The sequence below is a fragment of the Crocodylus siamensis genome, chromosome 5 (genome assembly GCF_052110815.1).
Source record: "Crocodylus siamensis isolate JL-2025a chromosome 5, ASM5211081v1, whole genome shotgun sequence".
In the NCBI taxonomy this organism is placed as follows: Eukaryota; Metazoa; Chordata; order Crocodylia; family Crocodylidae; genus Crocodylus; species Crocodylus siamensis.
The window spans coordinates 19,916,654-19,938,997 of record NC_143399.1 but is presented as its reverse complement, the minus strand read 5'-3'; the positions used below and the strand labels follow the sequence as shown (position 1 = coordinate 19,938,997).

General features: G+C 38.9%; 1 protein-coding gene across 1 annotated transcript in view; it reads left to right on the top strand.

The window, feature by feature from the left end:
* The window catches only part of NEGR1 (neuronal growth regulator 1), a 658,921-nt gene extending 655,957 nt beyond the window's left edge, over nt 1–2,964 (top strand). The window contains exon 7 of the mRNA XM_090049615.1: nt 112–2,964. Within this exon, the coding sequence (XP_089905741.1) occupies nt 112–233 (122 nt within the window). The 3' untranslated portion in view covers nt 234–2,964. The remainder of the gene's footprint in view (nt 1–111) is intronic.
* The last annotated feature ends 19,380 nt before the right edge of the window (nt 2,965–22,344 follow it).

Here is a 22,344-nt window from a genome sequence, read left to right as displayed (position 1 = left end):
AAAACAGCATTAATAATTATTTATTATTTCTAGGTAAAACAAGAGGACTGGCAATGCCTTCTTAGTCCTGGAACATACTATTTAGGTGTTCTTTTATTCTTTTCTTTGCAGCTCCGAGTACAGCCCAATACGGGATTACCGGTGGTGCTGAAGTTCTGTTCTCCTGCTGGTACCTGTTGACACTGTCCTCTTTCACCAGCATATTCTACCTGAAGAACATCATTCTACAATAAATGTAAAGAACCATAAAAGGCTATTAAGGATTCTCTGAAAGTGCTGATGACTGGATCCAATCTGGTAGAGTTTGTTAAAAGCAGCGTGGGATATAATCAGCAGTGCTTACGTGGGGATGATCGCCTTCTGTAGAATTGCTCATTATGTAAATACTTTAATTCTACTCCTTTTTTTTTTTTTGATTAGCTGCATTACCTTGTGAAGCAGTACACATTGTCCTTTTTTAAGACGTGAAAGCTCTGAAATTACTTTTAGAGGATATTAATTGTGATTTCATGTTTGTAATCTACAAGTTTTCAAAAGCATTCAGTCATGGTCTGCTGGGTTGCAGACTGTAGTTTACAAAAAAAAAAAAGAATATTGCAGTGAAAATGTGATTCTTTAAGGCTGCAATACAAATATTCAGTTCCCTCCTTAAATAAGATTCTGTCCACATTTACACACAAAGTTTTTTTTTTCTTTTTTGATAAAAAAGATCAAATAATATTGCCTTCAAAATACTTCAAAATATAACACATATCTAGATTTTCATCTAGCATGATATTCAGGTTTCAAGAATGAGCCTTGTATAACAACTGCATTGTGCAGTTCTGCTTTTTTTTCCTGTAAATTCAGCATGGGTGTGCCTTCATAGAATACTACTTTTCTCTTCCTCTCCAACAAATCTGGAATGTGTTTTGATAAATGCTGAGCGTTAGTTGGAGCGTACCTAATCTCGATTTGAGGGCAAAGGTGCTATTGGCTAAAAGGAATACCTCCTCTTCCAACTCCAGTGGGGTAACGGGACTGTTCCAAACTATCCACAACAACTAGATTGCATGGTGGTTTTTTAGCAATCAGTCAAGTACAGCACACATACATGTACCTTATTTTTTCCCTCTGGTGTAGTTAATCTACCAATTCTCTCTGTAAAATAAGCTTTCCCACTACAAAATATAGCACAATTCTTTTAAGGCATCTTTTGAATGTAGCATTTTTCCCTTGTTCATTCACAAAGCTTTTTATTATTGGCCAATACTACATGAATTGGTATTCTTTTTTGTACTTGATTTTGTACTGTATTGGCTAAGCAAGCACTGATGCTTTCGTTGCAGAACTTCTTTAAATGTTAAAAAGCTGAGAATGAAGGAAGCATCAGAGATGCATTTAAAAAATACATATTTAGAAAGAAGTGGCTCCAAAACCGTACGTAGTTCATGGTCCAAATGCCTATGGAGTGCATCTTTATAGCCAGAAATTCATTAACAATCTACTAACAATATTCAAATATTTTACCACAATAGTTTTTTTCACTTCTTATAAATGATTCTGGAGGGCTGGGTCTTGCAGTCCTGACCCAATGCAGGTTTCCACTGAGTTCAAGTGGGATTTTACCTCGGTAAATGATTAAATCCTAGTGTAGTAGATTTTATCTCTAGGGATTTAATAGGCTTGCTTTTTAAAAATGAGCATTTACTTTGCTGACTCCATTTTTTACCCACATTTCATTGCCCAAAAGTGCACTTTTATTCACTTTGAGCACAAAATTGGATGGGCAGTATTGAATACTGAACCAAAAACCTTTACAAATTTCATTCTTGAAGGCTGACTGTTTTCATAAACATGGCATATGGCACTATGTAACAACCACTGAAGTCAAGAGTAACATCTACTAACTTCAGTGAGTATTGAATTGGATACAAACAGAAAACTGCTGGTGGTATGAATTTCTAATAAATTGACTAATTACAGTCTAGAACTTTTGTCTAGTCATATGCTCAGTATGGAGAGTGACACTAGTTAGGACAAACACCTGTTGTTGCATGATTAAAATTTTAAATAAGCCTATGGAGCAATTTGTATCAAAACATATAATCACTGAACACTGCATTGCTAGTGTGCTTATTTTTTTTAGTATCACTCTCAAAAATTTGACTTTTTTGCACTCTACTGCAGTCATTTTTGGTCCTATGCTAAATTCTAGAGCTAGCAATCCTTACTGCATACTATACAAATTCAGCATTTCCAAATTTGGCTTGCAAATAGCCTAACATTTAGAACCTAAATTCGGAATTCATTTTGACCTTTGCTATAAACTACCCCATTACTGAAATGTAGACAAAATTGGCAGTGAATCTTCTGTAATTACTGAATGACTCTTAGATAAGGAGAATAAAAAATACACTGATTCCAAAAGATGGCAATAAAACACCTGAATCATGCTGTTTGTGTTCAGTGATATATTAAAATATTTCTATTGTATTCTTTTCTGCTTGTGTGCTAAGTAATTACTACTTTCACAAACATGGCATTTTTTAAAACCATGATTAACATGATAAAGTTTCATTCTTTGAGGAAGCAGTGTATAAAAAAAGTACAAAACTATCCTGTACGGTATCTTGACATTCAGATCTCTCTTGTATTGCAGCTTTAAAGCACTATGTTTTAGGATCCAGCCAACAGAAAGTGGTGCTGCAGAAAGTGTCATATGTTAGTACAGTTTTATGAAGAGAGAAACAGGTTAAGAATATATATGACCCAATTTTAGACTTGCATGATTCTATACTGTAGCTGGCCCAAGATAAATGAATTGTTTTCTTGATTCTTGGCACCTGGGATATGAGGAGTCTGGCAACAGGATAAAATGTGGTAACATTTTCTGAAATACATATATTTTATTTTTTATTTTATCTTTTTTTAAAGAGGATATGTTGACTTTTTTGCATCATGGGAATATTCTACCAATAAAGCCATTGGAAAACATGGGCCAGATTTTCAACGTTGCCTCTGAATTTCCACTATCAGTTTTGGGGGACAGTTTCTCTATGGCATGCAAAATGGGCGCAAATTACTTCTACTTGTGCATACTAGGTCCCTAAACATCTGTGAGATCTGCATGTTCAAAAGCGGTAGTTTGTGTATGTCAATAGCTGCATGCCCCATCCTACACAAAATGGAGCTACTTACATTAGCAATATGCCCTTCGGTATGTGTCGGTAGGGTTAGTCTCTTGAAGGCTACTGATAAAACAAATAGATGATTTAAGGCTATGATTTGGTATGAAATTTCAATTTAATTTGTTTTGTGCACTGAGGAGTCCAAGCAAGACTACTCATGGTACAAAAAGTCAAGCTACAGCCTAAATTTATGCAAGATTGGGGCCCAAGCCAATACTGATGTAATAAAGTGGCTTGCTTCTTTGTTTAATATGTTCTGTGTGGTAACTGATACTTGCACTGTTTGGGACTTATTGGAACACTCTTCAGTGTGGACTGTACAGACTTGCAAATTAAATACAGCAGTGTTTTACAAAATTGATTCATCCTTTAAAATACAAGGGGTATATTTGCTTTCTAACCAGTTCTTTTCTGGAATGTTCTATGCTCATCTAATTTATTACCCCTTACTGTTCGTATTTTTAATCAATCATTATTATATTTACTTCAACCGTAAAATATGAAAAATGAATGGATTAGCTCCGAGCAATATAATTGAATATTTCTTATACTAAGATTGTTTTCCCCCCATTTAATTTGCTAAAGTCTGTAATACCATAAGTTCCTGCTTGTGCAATAGCTCAGGTTTATTAACTACCATTGCATTGATGACATATTATGCATGGCCAATAGTGCTCTAATTATAGTGTTGCTGATCATGATTCTATACTAATATCGAACTTAAGGATGTCTCAGAACTTCTTATACAAATGCAGTTTCTCAAGGGGTATTAAATTGGCAGGAAAAAGTATTCTTAACTGCATAGCTAGACAGCTTTTTTTAACTTTTCAAAATATATATTTTTTTTAGAAACGATGCTGTTTTTAAGATACAGGAGTGTTAAAAATATCACCAATAAGCGCTGCTTTTTTGCACATTTTCAGAGTTGGCATTCTAACAAACTGATGGTAAACATGCCTACCCAAATACCTGCTTATTCCACATAACTGTGTGTTATAAAGAATGTGTATACCAAAATATATATATACGTGGATAAACAATATGCCTTAAAGCCTACATATGCATTTACTTCTAAAACTGGATTTTGCACTTCCAGTCTAGAGGTAAATAATCCATAGTTCATAACCTGCCATGGAAGATTTTATTTCTTTAAAAAAACAAAAATAAACGTGTTCCTTTGTTTTAAGGATATTTAATAGCCTTTTAAAAGTCTTGCACAAAGTGACATATGTGAGGAAGTTTAGGGTGAGAATGAAATTCTGGCCTGATACTCTGACCTTCATTAGCAATTTGAACTGAGGAACTGATAAATAATTTGGTGGTTGCCATTGAAATCTCTGCACTTTTCTCTTTGCAAGTAGGTACCTATTATATGTATAAGAAATAGCGCAATAAGGTGAATGTAATAAGTAAGTGGTAAGGTAAAGTGATGCAAAGGAATTCTTAGAGATTTTAATGGGGATCACATTGTACTCATTTTAAATGCTTCTTCTCTTCCTTTCCTTCTCATAGGAGTTTTCTTCCAGCTAGCCCCATGTCCGTTTTTCCATGAAGTACTTCCTCTCCTACGCCCTATGAGAGAGATTACTTCCTGCAGTACACCTGCCTCCTTGCTCAGCTGCACACCCTGTTCTGTATCAGAAACTTGCTAATAACTTCCTCCCTGAAACTTGGGCCAAGTAACTTTAACTGGGGGTGTTCTGCCAGGAGTTTCCAGCAGTCACAGCAGAAGCTGGGTCATATCAGAAGCACAGACAGGAAGAAGGAAGCTTTATGGCAGAAGGGAGATAAAACAGGACAGTACGTAATGCAAGCAAAAGTCTCAGTTGGCCCCACTGCGCACCATCACTTATTCATAGCATTACACCACAAAATCCTGAGAGCCAGATTCTGCCCCCATGCAGCTTACCCTGATTTCAGTGCATGGTTACGTGAGAGCAGAATTTAAACTTTAGAAAATAACGTGTCCTGAAACCTGGTCAGTTTTCTAAAGATTAGCTCATTTTTCAGTAGTACTGGGTTTGTGTAGACTTTGTAAGTCTCAGAATAGTGTCTGGTGTTAAAAGACTGTACCACATGTGCCATATTTCCTAAAAACCTACACAACAGAAAACTCCAACTTGGCTTCAGACCTAAAGACGCTCGGCATGCTTCCAAGAAGCTGCTTTCCTTTCTACAAGTGAATGTTCTTCCTAGTAATAGTAACCAGGGCTACCAGTTTTCTGCCCCCACCTCACCCTTCCCAGGCAACACCAGGGGTCACCCTGCCCTAGGTATCCTACTGCTAGTATTCAATCCTTTGTGGAAGATTTATAGAGGGGCAGTGAAATCTGATGGTACGGACCAACACGGCTGAATTCCAAGGTGAAAAGTGGGCACATTGGCCAAAGATTATTCCCTTTCCTCTAATAAAATAGTGACTGGAAGGGAGGCATGATTAAGCCATGCCTGGGGAGAATGAGAGGAAAGTCAGGCCTATGTTGCACAAGAATGTATTTGTAATGAGTCAGAACACTGGCTCCGAGGCCACAGATATCTTCTCTCCCTGTATATATATATTTTATGAAGCTGCATGAGGTTAGCCCCTAGAATTCGACTAATTCCCACCAGGTGCACGTTCCACCTGGAAGTTGATCGGCGGTCTCCAGTTCCTGGGAAGTTGTGCAAGTGTCCCTGCTTCCCGAGGACATAACCTACACGTAGGGTTTTTGTTTATATAGTTCTTGTCAAGTGCAGAGAACAATTCCTCTCCTGAATAGGGCTGCTTCAGGTCGGCTGATCCAGAACCAGTATAAATGTAACATTTCTGGTGGAGCTGAAGTTTATAACAAATTCTTTTCAGCTTTGGAGGATGAAGGCTGTCTACATATTTATGCTAAAGCAAGGACTTCATTTTCAGATCGACTGCATGTAGGCATATTCAGTATACCTGAATGGAAACATTAAATGCACTCTGATTGGACCGGGTCCATCTAATGCAATTCAATCATGTTTTGCCCCTCTCCATAGAACATGTAGAGAAAGGAAGATAATTTATTCTATTTTTAGAAGGCACCTACAACTTATGGCTGAAAATAGCCAGGTCAACACAAACGTCATGAGGAAACCACTAAAAAATTCTGAATAAGACATGCAGTCTGTCCAATAGATTGGCTCTGAATATGATTATCTATTTGGATGTGTAAGATATTCGTACGTCACCTGCAAGTTTCTGAAGGTAAATCAGTCAGCACTAGCTTCTATATACGCATTTGTTTTCACCCAAACCCTTCTACTTGCCACTAACTTTATGCTTAATGGAAGAGATTGAAGGCTTCCCTACTTCCAATAGTCTCAGGTTGCAGCAATTTATATTTCAACATATATTAGAAGCCAAGCTCTCCTGTCATTTGTAAGCCTATGTGTAAATCTGTGTTTTAAAACAAGATTTGGGGATTTTGAACCAAATAGTCAGCCTTGCAGTAGCTGCTTTACTTCTCACCAGAGGCCCAAAGTAGTCACAGAACTGTTGGATCAAGTCATTTGTGGATTCTCTGTACTCAGGGAATCCCTGAATAAAGTGAAATGATTATTAATAGCTGTATAGCACCCACTCTCAGCTTTGGTATAGAGACAGTCTGGCACCACAGCAATTCTTGGTTTCCCCACTGACCTGGGGGACAACATTCATTTATGACAACACTCATCCCAATAATTGGAGAAATGCAAAATGTAAAATGCCCTTTTTGCTTGATCCAGATCTGAGCACAGCTGAGACACCAGAGAATCTGGCCTTTGATCTTGAAGAACTTTAAACTTAAATGCACACCAAAATGAAAAGTAATGTAGAAAAAAGCAATTTTACTTGTCTATTCAGATTTCCTTTACTCATCTTCTACAACAAATGTGAGACAGTAAACTGAAGCTTCCAGAAGTAAAATAGATTAAATTCTGAATTTGCTGCAGAAATATAGACAGGGAAAAAGTCAACGTTGTAAAGTTAGTGCCAAGAAGTTGCATGAATCTTTCAAATAATCTTTCATCTATATGAATATTCATTATTTTTGCACTGCCTTTTTGAAGACTGACAGCTAAATAAAATAAGTTCCACTAATATATCTAAAAAGAAATCATCACTGTCCAGAGGGTTAAGAAATCTCCTCTGCTAATGCACATCCCTCCTTCTCTTTATTATTTTTCAACCAAAATCAAAACACAATTCACACATTGCATAATGTAATGTATGTGCAATAGCATAAGCTTTCCACTTATCAAACCTATTACAGTTATAAGTGCAAAACTCCCATTAACCTTAAAGGCAGCTACTTAAATGTGAACCACAAGTGAGAATACACCTTAAAGACTTAAGATAACAACATTGATCTTGCTTTTCTGTATGTATCCAATTGCAGGAAGAAGGATGCATCCCCTTTGGGTTTGAGGGGTTTTTTTCTTTTCATATAAAGCACACTTTTCTCATCTTCAGGAAGATTAATTTTGCATCCAAGGTACTAGTCATTTAGATGTGCTTAACATTTTTGAGGTATCACTTGAGGTAGTGATACTTCATCAGCTAAATACAAATGTGAGAGGTAAAACATTCCAGGAAGCCACAGTAAGTTGGCCAGTCTGCTTCCACTTAATGCTAATGAGACAGTTTCTTGCAGAAATTTCAACTCTATAGAAGCTACAGGAGGTACCATGGTTCATTAGGCTACAAAAGCTTTAAAATGTTAAAGGGACTGGTTTTCCTCTCTCATTTCAAATGAATTGCTAAAAGCACTGGGTTGTTCCTCCACGGAACTTTGAATTCACTATTTTCTTCATTAATTTTGACCTTTTTACATTTAGAAAAAAAGTTAACTTTAGAGGAAGATGATGCAAAATCCCTCCCTGCCCCCCAAGAGTTGGATGTGTGCTTAAAACTGGAAAAAACTCTAAGTCTGGTACATTAAAGTGGCAGCGCTCATTTTCCAATAAATTCTGCCCATAAAATGGAGCTCCAGAAAGATAATGTGCCAAAAATTAGTGAGTGTAAATTGCTATTTAACAGTCTGAAATTACTTGTAACCATTGTATAAATCCCTTGCACCTTTGTACCTATTCACTAAATAGAAGCAGAAAAACAAACTGGATTACGCTGGTCCTCTGACCTGACATCCACCTAAAACACACTTGAGCAGTGATGTAGAAAAAATCTGGTCAATGGCTCTTCTATAGATACTTCTTTAGAAACTGATGATTCTGATTTTTTAAGCTGCTTTAGCTGGTGTCTGTCAAAAATTCTCTCGTTGCTTTCAGTGATCTGGAAAATAAGCTTGTGAGCCAGCCATGTGCAGTTATGGATAATTTTTTAAAAAAACTACAACGGTGTTGTGACACATTCATCTGCAGTTTTGACTTCAGACCTTTTATAAATCTGTGAAACAGCTAATGAAACAGACACATGCTTAAACCATGAGAGGCAAAAAGCTTGATTAAAAAAAAGAATGAAAGAACCCAGAAAACAAGATGATTTTACAAAACCATCCCATAGGCACCTCACATAAAGTTCTTTACCATTGGTCAGCTGTCATATAGATGCACACTATTACCGACATTCTAATCCCGTGGAAGCAGGTTGGAAGATATTAAAACCATTTTGGGAAAAAAAAGAAAAGTCAGATTTTTCACCATTTCCACCCTTATTTTCTGATCTTTTGGAAGACTCTGAGGACTAAGGACTGTGAATGTTTGACCATCAGGCTATGCATTTAGAAGACAGCAGGTAGTTTTAATTGCCTGACTGTAGGCATGCACATTTGAAAGCTGTGTGTATGGTCCTGGGGTGGTCTGGGTTCTAATCCTATAGCGGGGGTTTCCACATCAAGTTGATGGCAAAGATGCTAAGTTAAGCTGTTAAGGCCTGGGGTACTGCTGTTGTTTAGTGATGAACAATGACAATGGCTTGGTACAGACATTACACGTAAAACAGTATAAATGAAACCTATAACAGAACAGAAACCCAGCATACATGGACCAATGAAAAAATGGCGGAACCTAGCCTAGGAGAGACCTGCATGTATGTAGTACATTCGGTTTAGGTTAAATTGGTCTATTGTACTTCTGTACCAGATCCCCTCTTGACTCAGGGCACTTATACATTATACTTATACTTTACATGCCGGGAGCCTACTCCAATGCACTGTAAATCCAGCGATTAATCGAGTCTGCTGGAGTGCAGAAAATAACGTGCTCCAGCAGCCTCCAGTGTCACGTGTATCAGCATCCCCATGCTGAAAAATGGTGACATGGCGCTTTGAACTAACGTTCATGGAAAGCTTTAATTCAAAGAGCACTGCCACCAATTTTTCAGCGTTGGGACACTGACACATGTGACATTCAGGCGCTTTTCATTGGCATGGTTTGCTAATTAAAGCGCACCTCCCCTCCCGCCTCCCGGAACACATGTGTAAATGCTCTTAGGTCTCAGCCCACTAGCAATCCAGGCACCTTTGCAGGCTCCCCATGTTCAGAGCAGTACACTAGCCTGGCCTGCGTTTGTCTGCTCTGGCCAAGCACCAGGCCAGCTCCTCCCCGGGCTGTTGCAGAAATAGCAGAAGCTGGGACTGGGAGCTGCGCAGCAGTGGTTGGGGGGAGAGGGAGCAGAGGCCCCCGCCGTCTGTCCCCTCTCATCAGCTGTGCTTGCTCGGGTCTGGGAGGGCCAGGACTGGACCCACAGGGTGGGGGAGCCCTCTGCTACCCCCATCCTCCCTGCTGCCCAACTCAGCTGACACAGGCAAGCAGGACTTGGGGCTGAGAGCCGCATAGGCCAGTCAGTGAAGCCAGGCAGCATGGGGTGGGGAGTGAAGATATCCCTACCCCACAGGTCCAGCCCCAGCCCGCCCAGACCTGAGCAAGCATGGCTGGGAGGGGCCCTTGTGGTGAGGGGCCTCTGCTCCAACCTCCCTCCATGCTGTCTGGCTTGGCAGAGAGCCCCACATGGCTCTCAGCTCTGGCTCCTGCCCACCCACCTCAGCTGATCCAGGCAGTGGTAGGAAGCGTGGGGGAACGGAGGCCTCGTCCCTGGCACCCCCAGACCTGAGCAAGCACAGCGGGCGGGGGGCTGCCCCCCACTGCTGCTGACAGCCAGCTTCTGGGGGGGTGCTGGGAAGAGAGGCCATGCTGGGAGGCATGTGGGAGTGCAGGCGTCTGCGTGCCTTCCCCTCCCTTCCGCTCCCCGCACCAGGGCAAACATCTGGTCCATGCACTCCCAATCCGATCAGCAGAGCTTCGAGAAACCTGTGTAGGTTTGATAGATTCCACTTCAGGCTTTTTAAAGTTTGTATCTAGCCAATATGTCTACTGGTTAGAGCAGGAGGCTGGGAGCCAGTACTCACTTGGGTTCAACTCTAAGCTCAGCTTGTAATAGTCTGATTGACTATTACTAAATGATCTAGTCTCTCTGTGCCTTCATACACCTTTTTGCAGTAACACTTCCCTTCCAGGAATGCAATGGGGTTCACTTAAATAATGGCTAAAAAAAAAATCACAGTTACCACGCACATTTTTCAAACTGCTTTTATCATGTTGTTTTGGCACACTGGGGGTCTTCTCAGACCCAGGTGAAAGCCAAACTAATGGCAAAGTCTTCAGTTAATTGGATTTTAATTTTGAAAATCCAATATTAATTCAGTCTGTGTAATTTCTTATATCATCCATACTAGTCCACCTATCTTTACTGGAAATCTTTTTGTGTGGGTGGCTTTTGGTGTTTTTTGGGTTTTTTTAATTAGTAAGTGTCTTTTTCAGGCCATGCTAAACACTTTGGGGGCATGTGGTAAAGTGGTTGCTCGGGTCTGGGAGGGCCAGGACTGGACCCACAGGGTGGGGGAGCCCTCTAATGGGTATTGCATCTAATGAATGTAACTTCCTGACACTAAGATGTGTCTAAAAAATTAGTAGGGTGGAAGAATCAAAATGAAGCAAGAATCAGTGCTGAACACTGAGGTACAGAATCTTTAAGCAAAGCTGCTTTGTAATCATTAGTGGAGAGCTATCCTAAGCCAGGCATACAATAGACAGTACCTCCTTCTAAAAATTATAAATATAACCCTTGGTAATAGTAACCTTTACTGCTTCTAGCCATGTATTTCTGGGAGAGGGGAAAAAAGCATACAGACACTTCCTATAAAAGGATTATGGGTGTTGTTTTTCACTTAAAGTAATTTTAAAAATGTGTATTGTTTATCCGATCCAATGAAGGTTTCTTCCCCATGTTGACTGCAGTTTCACCAAGATGAAGGCCATTCAAAACTTACCTTTTCATCTGTGTATAAATGTATATTCGTACAACACCAAGGAAATGTTTAAATGTGGGTTTGCCTTCCCTGCAAATGATGTACTTAGTGGACCAATTCCAAAGCTTTTGTAGTACTTTCATTTTTGACAGGGGTGTTTTGAGTGGTGTGTTCTGAGTCTCTTGTTTCAATGCCTTAAGCACCATCTTGCATGTGAATGTAATGGAAAATGGTACATATTACAAATTAATTTCAGAAGTTAATTATCCTTAGTAACTCAGCTTCCGAGAGCAGTGGTGTTCCACATCACATTTAGCATCAGCTCCTTTTAAACTGAGATTGTAGTAGCATTAGTCAAGAGGCGCTGATGAACACTTCTGCCTTCAAGATTTCTCTCTCTAGAAGTTTGCAGATAAGACACTTAGTACTTCTTAAAAAAAAAGTTTTAAGGGCTTTGACCTTATAGTTGAGTACAGAATTAAGCACACAGGGAAAGGTTAGTGTACTGAGTGAGTGAGTTGAGAATTTTGACCAAAAACACTTGGAGAAAGAGTTTTAAAATATAAAGATCACTGATACCTTTTCTTGCAAAGCATACCTGTTCCTAGTCTGCCTTCTAACCTTTAGGGGGTGGATACCAACTAGAGAATAAAAATGGAGTGGGCACTGTGTAACCTTTCTACATCATGCTGCCAATGTATTTCAGTCTTAACCTGATCCCTCTACCCCTCTGTTATTTACTTGGTCCTTTCCTATTAGGCCATTAATGATACCAAACTGCAGGAACAGTAGTCCACTACAGAAGGTGAAACGATTAAAGTCATTTTTTCTTTGTAATAGAAAAAAAATGTCCTCTTAGTCCCATAGACAGGCAGAAACACATCAGTCCATCAGGCTGCCTAATTTGGATTTTTTTCAGTAAAATAAAAGCAGTCTGAGGCTTTAGACATGCTTTCCCTGCAATTTTCTTTATCCTCTTCCTTTAATTTACTAAGCTAATAAAAGGGGGATACAGGACACTCTTTTTAAATCCCTAAACCTGTATTAATTTTTTTTAGTTGGATTGTGATTAAAAACTGTAATCATTCCCTTGTTTCCTTTTCTAGCTGAAGATGGTGAAAAGAAATCCTTTCAACATGCTGTGAAATTATTCTTACCACTTGTCCATTTTTAATGCCCAGTGCAACATCATAAGCTCTGTCATAAACAGCTGTCAGTACTAGCAATTAAGTCACAGTGGTCACGTCTACATGAGACACTACTGTGCAGTTGTTGCCATACATTTATGTAGTACTTGTATTAGCAAGTATTAAATAAATGCACAGTAACCAGTTACTGCTCAGTAGCACTGGCAAGCATCTTTTAAGTGATGCTACTGCGCAGGCACTTAACAATACCGTGCAGTAACATATTAGCACTGTCCGTGCAGTGACACAGTACTGCACAGTATTTTCTGACTACTGCGCAGTCAGCTTCTTGTGTAGACACACCCAGTATGTAGAGAAAAAAACAGCTCCCTATCTCCCTCACACACTCAAGTAACAATACCACTGTTTTTAGGTGATGTGCAATATTCAGACCAATTCCGCCCTGCCAAAAAAATACAAAGAGGTAGTTGAGTTAGTTGGAGCCACAAAATTGATAGTTTGTTAAGACAAGTGAACTGTTAAAGGCACTTAGATATTCCTAATGCTCACTTTTGTTAACAGAGGCTGTGTGTGACTAGTGTACAATTCTTAATGTTCTCATTAATTAAAGGTACTTTCTGGAAGCAAATGCTTAGTGCTTTCCAAAGATGCCGAGGCCCTTAAGTGAAATGCAGTACCATAGAGCCACTGCACCAGTGTGCAAGCCAGCCAGCAAAATGTTTATCCCTTGCACTACCTAGTACACCAGGAGCAGACACAGGATCGCTAACTGTAGAGAGGTGCAGCAGCTTTCAAAACCCTGTGGTTGTATTAGGACTCCTAGAGGAAATGGAAAATTCCATCTTTTCACCAACCAGTGTCCTCCCTGCACAATTTTTTTTTAACTAAGGTCCAAGAATGGGCCCTTGCACTTGTTTCTGACCCATTTCTGTTGTTCAGTTAGTAAACTCATTACTGTACTTGAAAGGGATAAGAAGAATAAAGCAAGGTCAGTGTGGCTAGAATAAAAACAGGGACTCAGACCTCTTAGAAGTATAAAATACACCAATGTAAAAGCCAAATTGTGTGCCCATGATGAAAGAACGTGTATGTGATTATCATTATCCTATTGTATAAATTATCAAACTAATTCTAGCTTCAATTTTTAGTCTGGCATTCACACTTGATTTAACGTGATGACAAATATTAAAAGGTACTTTATATACATAATTTAACATGTTTTATGTTCTATTTATGATGAGTCAGAAAGCATGTTTTCTTTTTATATTGAGAGAAGTTTCAGTGATAGGGTTAGATTCTGAGACCTATACTCACCTTGATTTTGTATCCCTACTCGCAATAAAGATGGTACATAGAAATGTGCAAAATTCATATAGAACCACATTTTTCTCAGAACTGTGGTGCAAGTTCCTAAAATATATTACATTGTAAAATTATGGATAAACTGTGGATCTCAACCCACAACATCCTCCCACCCTAAATTTCTTAGAAAAATATTTTTAGTTCATTAAGTGTGTTTTGGCAACTGTTGCTTGTACTGAGAGCCAGTTACAAGGAGCCAGGGCTCTCAATTTTTAAATGGCTGTATGTTAGCCTCATCCACCTGCAGACTTTACTATGTTGGTTAGACTAACTGGAAGCAAACCATATGATCCTTACAGAAATGCCAACTTTTGCTTACACAGAAAGTTAGGTTGAACTCAGTAGGGCCTCCTGTATATATTATTGCTCGCTGTGAATAATGGCTGCATTATCTGACCCTTAGATAACTGATTGGCAGTAGAAGCTTGGGAGCTAGTCATCTAAGTGCATAAAATGCACCCATCAAGATGTACATTATGTATTCATGCAAAATTGAAGGCACAAAACTGGACATTACCTTTCAAAATCAGCCCCACTATATTGTGTTGCCCTGCACGGAGGGTCTTTATAATAATCGCCATTCTGCTGTTTTGCATTTTCACACATATTTTCTTGCTCTTTGCCACTCGGCACCTAGCAACTTGGCTTGTTCACCTTTAGCTGATTTTTCCCCATGCTTTCTGAATAAGATAGCATGCAAAATCCCCTAGAGGATCTATGTCAGTTTCATCCTGTATCCCTGAAAATTAGCATGTTTTCCAAGGCACATTCGGTTTTCCTGTGACTATGGATTTGTCTGTACCTTTTCAACAGAAGTCCATGCCTATTTATGATATTTTTTTCCTAATAAATGCTTTTATGCACCTTGACTCTAATGCAGATCCTTAGAAAATTATGCAAAGGCTGTATTCCTACTCATTTTAGTCTAAATGTAGCTTACAGATTAATGCTGCCTGTCAATTAGGCCACTAAAACTGAAAAAAAAGTAGTGTTTTTCATTTGATAGCACTGTGCTGTACAGGATGTTAAAGAGGTGAGCCAGGTTTTAATGAATGCTAAGAGTGGTTTTAATTAAGCCTGACACATGAACTGAGCAACATAAAGTACCATGTATAGGTATAAGTATATAAGAAAGCTTGTTTTAACTAAACCCTAGAATTATAGTATGCAATTAGTGTTATAAATGAAGAAATATGAATGGTTTCTTTTCTTTCAGAAGCATACTGATGCAGACTTTGCTCTCAATAGATTCACTCTGCTCTTTCACTGAAGCTTGCTAACTAGGCTACATTTTACAATAGTAACCTGTTTGGCATTAGATCAGTAAACAAAAGGTGCAAGGATAATGTGTTTGCTCTTCATCCACACAGACTCTGGATAATGTAACTTCTATCTAATTTACTATCTGGATCTATATGTCCTTGGTATTCTGTGTAGGCTGTAAGAATATACCGTAACTTTCTCCTGAAGTGTCAGACTTAATTGAAAAATGGTAGAAAGTCTGGATGCAATGCAGTTCAGGTACAGCTTGATAGATGAGAATGATTCAGAGGCTCCAAAATAGAATCTGCCAGGTTTTAAAAGATAATGGTCTTTGTTAATTAGCCAAAAGGAAGAAAAAAAAGAAACTTTTAGCTTAGAGGTAAAAATCATTTGGCATAACTGAGGATATGAGAGCACATTATATTTGTGTAACTACCTCATAGATGCATTACAAAATAGACAGAATGGGACTTGTGGAAAATAGTGAAATAATTTATCCCTTCAAACCTAACAGAAAAAAAGAGGCTCCAACATGTCTACAAATTTTAAAATCAAGGAATGAGCTATAAGGATTTACATTTGTGATTTGTTTTGTTCAAAGAATAGATTTTGGAACTCTGCATGCATGTCAAGGATAACATTAAATATTAAAGCAAGATATTAAAATTTCAAAGAATAAGAAGTAACCCAAAAGTATTCAAAAATAAATGTTCCTGAATAATTAATATTTAATATTAAGGATTTCATAATTAGCTTCAGAAATCTCTCAAACCAAAAAGAGAGATTATTTATAAAAATATTAGTCATAATCATAATCTTTTGGATTGATATGCATGCACCGTACTATGGAGAATGGTATACGCTCTGATTGGTTTCCTTTTTTTTACTTTGTCCAGGGTAGAAGTCAATGTAGAAAGAGCCAGTCACCACAAATTGTGCATGCAGTCATTCTTATACATTTATGTATAATTGATTCATAAGGGATTATTTTGATCATCTCATCTGATCCCCTGCAGGGCATGGGGTGCAGAATATCATTCAATATTTTTGTGCATGCCTATATTTCTTGTCAAGCATTTAGAAAGACATCCAGTCTTCATTTAAAACTTGAGGTGATTGAGAATCTGTCTGGTCTCTAGATATTTTTCCAGTGGTTAGTAATGAATAGGAATGAAGTAAAGAAGATGGAGATGCCTCAGGATTGATAGAGGAGAAAAGCAATACATCTGAACTGTCAGTCAATGAGGATGGGCAGACCTTTAGATCTAAGACGCTAGGCAGAAGGGAGAGAGAGAGGCCAATCTAACAATACCCATATACTACTGGGTCCAAGCAAAATAGGATGGGATCTTAGGCTTGACTGTTAGGGCTGTGCAAAACTTCAGTCCCTGACTCAATTCAGCACAGATTCGGCCCAATTCTGTGGCCAAATCTCCAAATCTGAATCAAGTCAGGAAACGTTTTAATCTCTCCAAATCAAATCAGAACCCTCTGAATCAATTTGGAAAGTTTTAGCAATTTGGACATAGACACAGCTTTAAATGTTTTTTCTACATACCTCCAAGTACCAGGCAGCTCATGAATGCTGTGATAGTGTAGTGGGCTGCATTCCTCTGGCTCGGCGACTGGTGCCTCCTGGGTCTGGGGGGGCACCCGGTGTTCCCCCACCGCCGAGCACCAGGCCAAGGGGCTGCAAGGGGGGCCCCCAGCGCGCTCAGCGGCGGACCTGGGAGTGAAGTACTTCTGGTCCACTTCCAGGTTCATCACCGAGCATGTGCGCCCACTCCCCGTGCTCCGGTGGGGTGCTCACCTGGTCCTTCAAGGTATGTAGAAAAAACATTTAAAGCTGTGTCAATGGCCAAATAGCTGATTCTCCAAATCTTCATCCAATCTTGAGATTCAGATTCAGCCAAATCAAATTGGAGACAGTGATCTGAATCAAATAATTGAATCGCCGTCCCCAATTTGGGCCCAATCTGAATCCGAATTGAATATGGCCTGTTTCGCACACCCCTGTTCACTGTGCTGCCAAGTCTGTTGTGCCTGGGGAGTAGAAACACTGGGCCTGGTCTTTTCAGATTCAAAGGCAGCTGGTAAGCCTTGTCAATTTTCACAGCCATTTCATTTTTGACCCAAACCCTAGCAGGCTGTAAAGCAACCTTTTATCACTTTGCCAATTTACCAGCAGCTCCATAAGATGGCTACTAGTGTGGGTAGAAGACAGTTTGATTTTGAGAGGGAAGGACAAAAAACTTTCAAGCATCATAGTTTCATTTTCCAATCAAGAGAAATTGTTTATGCAGGAAATCAAACCACAACAATATTTTCCAGGCACTGTGAGTTTAATTTTAAAGTAGTGAATTAGTTGATCAAGTGTAAAGGGCAAGACCTGATTCTCCAGTTCAAAGGGGGTCCTCAGACCTGGGTTCAATTTCTAGCCCTCGTCCTAAGTTACTGTATGGCCTGTGGGCATCAGTTCGACTCTCCCTACCTTAGGTTCACCATCTAAATGATGGAGCTAATGACACTAGCTCCCTTTATAAAGATGGAAAGTGCTACCAAAGAATAAGGCATTTTTATCATTGCTTAATCCTGAATGCAATTAAAAATGGGGAAAGAATTGGGATTTAAATTCTGAGAAATCTGAAAAAATGGCATCAAATTAAAGTAGCAAATAAGGCTACTAAACTCTGTGCATAACCAGGAATCTTATACAAAGTATCACAATTAATTGCCTATTGACAGACTGGCTGTAACCCAACTGCTATCAGCCTGATAAGAACAAACTATTGCATGTACCTTTTCAATTGTAGAACTAACCTAACATTAACAATACCATTTGGTACATTACTTCCTCTTTCAAGAAAACTAAACTCTGAATATTAACTCTTTGTTCATATTACAGGCTTGGGGCATATTGCCCTGATATTGATCCACTGCCTGGAAGTCTGGCCTTACCCTGTAAAGTCATCTACACTATTTGAAGTGAGTGTGAGGTCAATGTAAAGAGTATGAAAATGATTTGGTACCATTTTGAAGCTTGCACAAGTGTAAATGACTTCACCAGGTGCAAGGCAATAGTGGGCGCATCTAGATGAGATGCTACATTGCTGTATAGACAGGCTACGTCACTGTAGCTTGTTGCAATGGTGATGTATCATCAGCAGGCACGAATCATGACGCCGACACTACTACGCAGTAACATGGGGAAAAAGCCATGCAGCATTGGGACTGCACAGTAATGCCAGTTACTGCACAGTCATTTTGTTCTCGCTTAAGCAAGTATTAAATGTCTGCACAGTAACAATTGTGCAGTCCGTTGCATCTGTAGACATGCCCAGTGTATGAGGCCCTGTTAATGGACAGAAGAAATTTCAATGACCCAACAGTTCAGCATTTTATATTAACATTTACAATTTTGGTCTATTTCCCTTTGGTGCATATATATAAACTCACTAAAGCAATGTAGTAGTTGAAAGTCATCAACCTATAGTGAATGGTGACACAAAGTAATTACCATTCTTGAGAAGATAACATGACATTAACACTGTAAATTACTATGGCTTCAAGTCATTTCCAAGGGAAATAAAGACTTGTGTTATTGAAACCTTTGAGAGAATCATGTGACTTCTCCAGAGGAGACAGTAATAAACTTTTCCCTATACTGTACCTAGCTTCCTGCCACTTCAGTAAAAATGCTTTAATATCAGTAAGGAGTATAGCTTCTGTTGTGGCTCCTTTCCCAGAGCCCTCTCCATTCTTCTTCAGTATATCTAGTGTCATAAAATCAAAAGTGATTCCTCTGTATTAATTTTAAGCCAAAGTTTAAAGTGTGCCACAGAATGACTTGGAAATGTTAGATGTAATAAAGACTGAGCCAACCTCCCACTGTGTTCCACAGTGTTTATAGTTATTATTTTTGACGGTGTGTGTTAATTTGCTGAACTCATTTTTTAGAGTTTCACTCAATAACCACAGTAAAACTAACATTTACTTGCAGCAAAATGCCATATTATGGGTGGAGGGGAAAAGTGAGACTTGAAGAGATAAAACCATATACTGACAAAACAATAAAAGAAAAATCAATCTTTATGACAGATGAGAGAGTGAGATTTACAGTGTAATCAGAAAGACACAAAGAGATTCATGGGTTGTCGGGAATGGTATCTAGGTAGCATTATTCCATAGATGGAAACACAATCACACTAGTATGATCTGTTTCCTTATTTCTGAACAAATCTTTCAGCACATTCTGTTGAAGTCGATGGCTAAAGTGCACACATCTTAGTGCTGAATCTGTATCAATGCAGGTCTCCTTTCACTGAGCTCCTGAACTCCTCAAGCCTTATGCTTTTTTGATGCGATCAGTTGGCACAGAACATGCACTCTGAAAATTGTTCAAGATAAGAGGCAGCCCCAGTGAAAGATACAATACATAATATTCTTCTGCTTCTGTGCTGCTAGGTATTTAGGCCTGCAATCAGAATAAAAATGAAAGGCTGATCTGTTCTAAAAATGAGCTTCTGGCAATCAAACGATTGTCCATATTAATTTTTGCTTAGCTTTACATTATGCCTCATATACAAGAAAAATGATTAGTCAGTTAGTGTTTAAAAACAGACTTCTCAGTGATTGTATTTGTTTCTATAGATTAATATATACTGTAGAACAAAGAACCTAAGCCGTGAGTACATTCCTTGGCTTTTTTAATCTGTGGCCAGATCCCCAGTTTATATAAATTGCCAGTTTTACACTAGTGGGGAAACAGACCCCACTCTTTAAGATCCCTTCTGTCCCACAAAAAGATATTCTGGCCTGCCCAGTTAATTCCCTCCTCCTTCACAACTAGGCAGGATGACATCCTGGCCTATTGAAGTCCATAGGATTTTTGCCATTGTCAGTGGACTCAAGATTTTACACATAAAATTATCTTCTTTTCCTTTAGCTGGAAGCAAATGGAGATGCAGTTTTATTAGATACCTTCTAAGCAGCAACTGAAATTAAAAATATTGACCATGCAATACATTCTAAAGAGCAGCCTAATAAAAATACTGCCCTGCTTCCCTTCCCAGCAGCTAACGTGGCAGAAAAGCTGCATTTCCCACTCAAACACTGCCCAGGGATTTAACTATTGAAGCCCTCCCTTTCTTGTCTACTGCTGCTACCTCTAATTAATCAAGGTTTGGTCCTCTGGTTAGGAGGTGTCATATTCATTTTTCAGTGAAAGTGCAGCTCTGTAATATTAAAAAACATGTTCAAGATAGTCTGTCTCTCTGACCTATTGAACAGTATCCCCATTCAATAGGATCAAGATTTAACTCAAAAGCTTAGCTGACATCATGTGAGTGTATTTGTATGTTTTTTTAGGCTGGCTTTTGTGATAGGCATTTAGTGAAGGTAGAAAGGCAAATAATTAACATTGAGTCCCATTCGGTACCACAAAAGTAATATGCTTAATATGGCAAGCAGTGTTGAGCAAAGCCCTTTTATGTGTGATATTGATGTTTTAGCTATAAAAACAGTGGTATGCGTGGCAGGTAGATGCTTTTGGTGATCCTCCTTTCTGACTCCTACCACTAATTGATATCATTCTAGCTGAAGATTTTCTAGATCAGTGCAGACTCTCAAGCACAAGAGAACTTCTTACATGTGTGCTGTTCCACAAAATGATTTTCTTAATTATTCGTTTGATGGGTACCAAGGACTCAGACCCATTTATATGTTGTACATTTGCAATGGTTTCATCAGGTGGGTCTTCTCTAACTGGTGAATGGCAGCTAATGCTAATGGTAATCCTGTACAAATATAGTGTAGGGACAGTCTTCTGTCAGTAAGACTCATACGCAAAGAAAACAGTCAGGTGATAATAATTGGAGGTGTTTTGCTAGATATTTGCATCTGGTCAGATTGCGAATCTATTGTTTGTATGGACCTCTTTCTTATCCCACAGTTTTGATGAAACAGAGCATGCTGCTACTGCTTACTTGTCTGCATTATTGTTACTACAAATAATGTGTAAAATTGCTGATATTCTAAGTGCCAAAATAACAATAAATAGTTTATATGCCATATTGTGATAAGATCTTGTCCTGAACAGTACTTTAATTAGCGCATTTGGGTGCAATAGCATGTGTGGGTAATAGATGTCCTTTGGATCAAGATTAAGGGTCACGTATTCCTTGGGACTGGCATTGATATTAACAGAAGTGTTGCGTGAAGATAAAAGATAGTTCATAAACCTTAATACTTATTTCATTTGACCTTGCTTTTCAAAAGGTTGTGAAACCCTTTTTGGACTTGATTTAGCCCTTCCTAGCAGATTTACTTGATTTGAAAGAAAGCTTTCTGGAAATCAGCTCCAGTTAGCACCAAGCTTTTGTTAAAGTACATTTCACTTTAATTCCTTCAAATGGAAAAGTACAGGGTTCTCACTCATGCCCCTAATATCTGTGCATAAGGATTGGACGGACACAGGCAACTTTATTCTTTTCCCCTTCGTATGAGGCATCAGTCACTTCTGTGGTTTTCTCCTTTAGGGACCCCATGGAAAAGATCTGTGGAGTAGGGTAGAAGAGGAGAGAGCACAAGGACTGAGTGTCTTAAGTAAGCACTGAATCCTAGGAGGAGTTCACAGGGGAAAAAAACAATACTGCTCATCCCAGCCACACCAGCAGCCCTTGTGTGCATGTGTGAGTTTTTATTGTGTGAGCAAGATAAAAATGATGCCGAATTTCTCCTTTCACTGCATTCTGCTTTACACTACTGTTGTCTACTAGGTGCAGTATGCTGTGAACATGAGTTGGCCTGAAGCAGGGCAAATGGGAATTCAGAACAAGAAATGAAGTGACATATATGCTCCTACAATTTTATATAAGTTTTTGAGGTATTGTGTAGGGGCTTTTAAAACAATACGTGGAGCTGTAGAATAAACATCCTGAATAGAAAATATAGGTGAGAAATTAAAGCTAAGTTGTATGCTCCTCGGAACAAATACAGCATTTCTGTATGTGAATCTGCAGCCCTCATAAAGACTGGGGTTTTCTGGGCCCTACAGCATTGTATACAATAATAACAACAAACTGCAGAGCAGATTTTTAAAAACTTACGTTGCTAAGGTGCAAATATTTAAACTGATTCCCCACA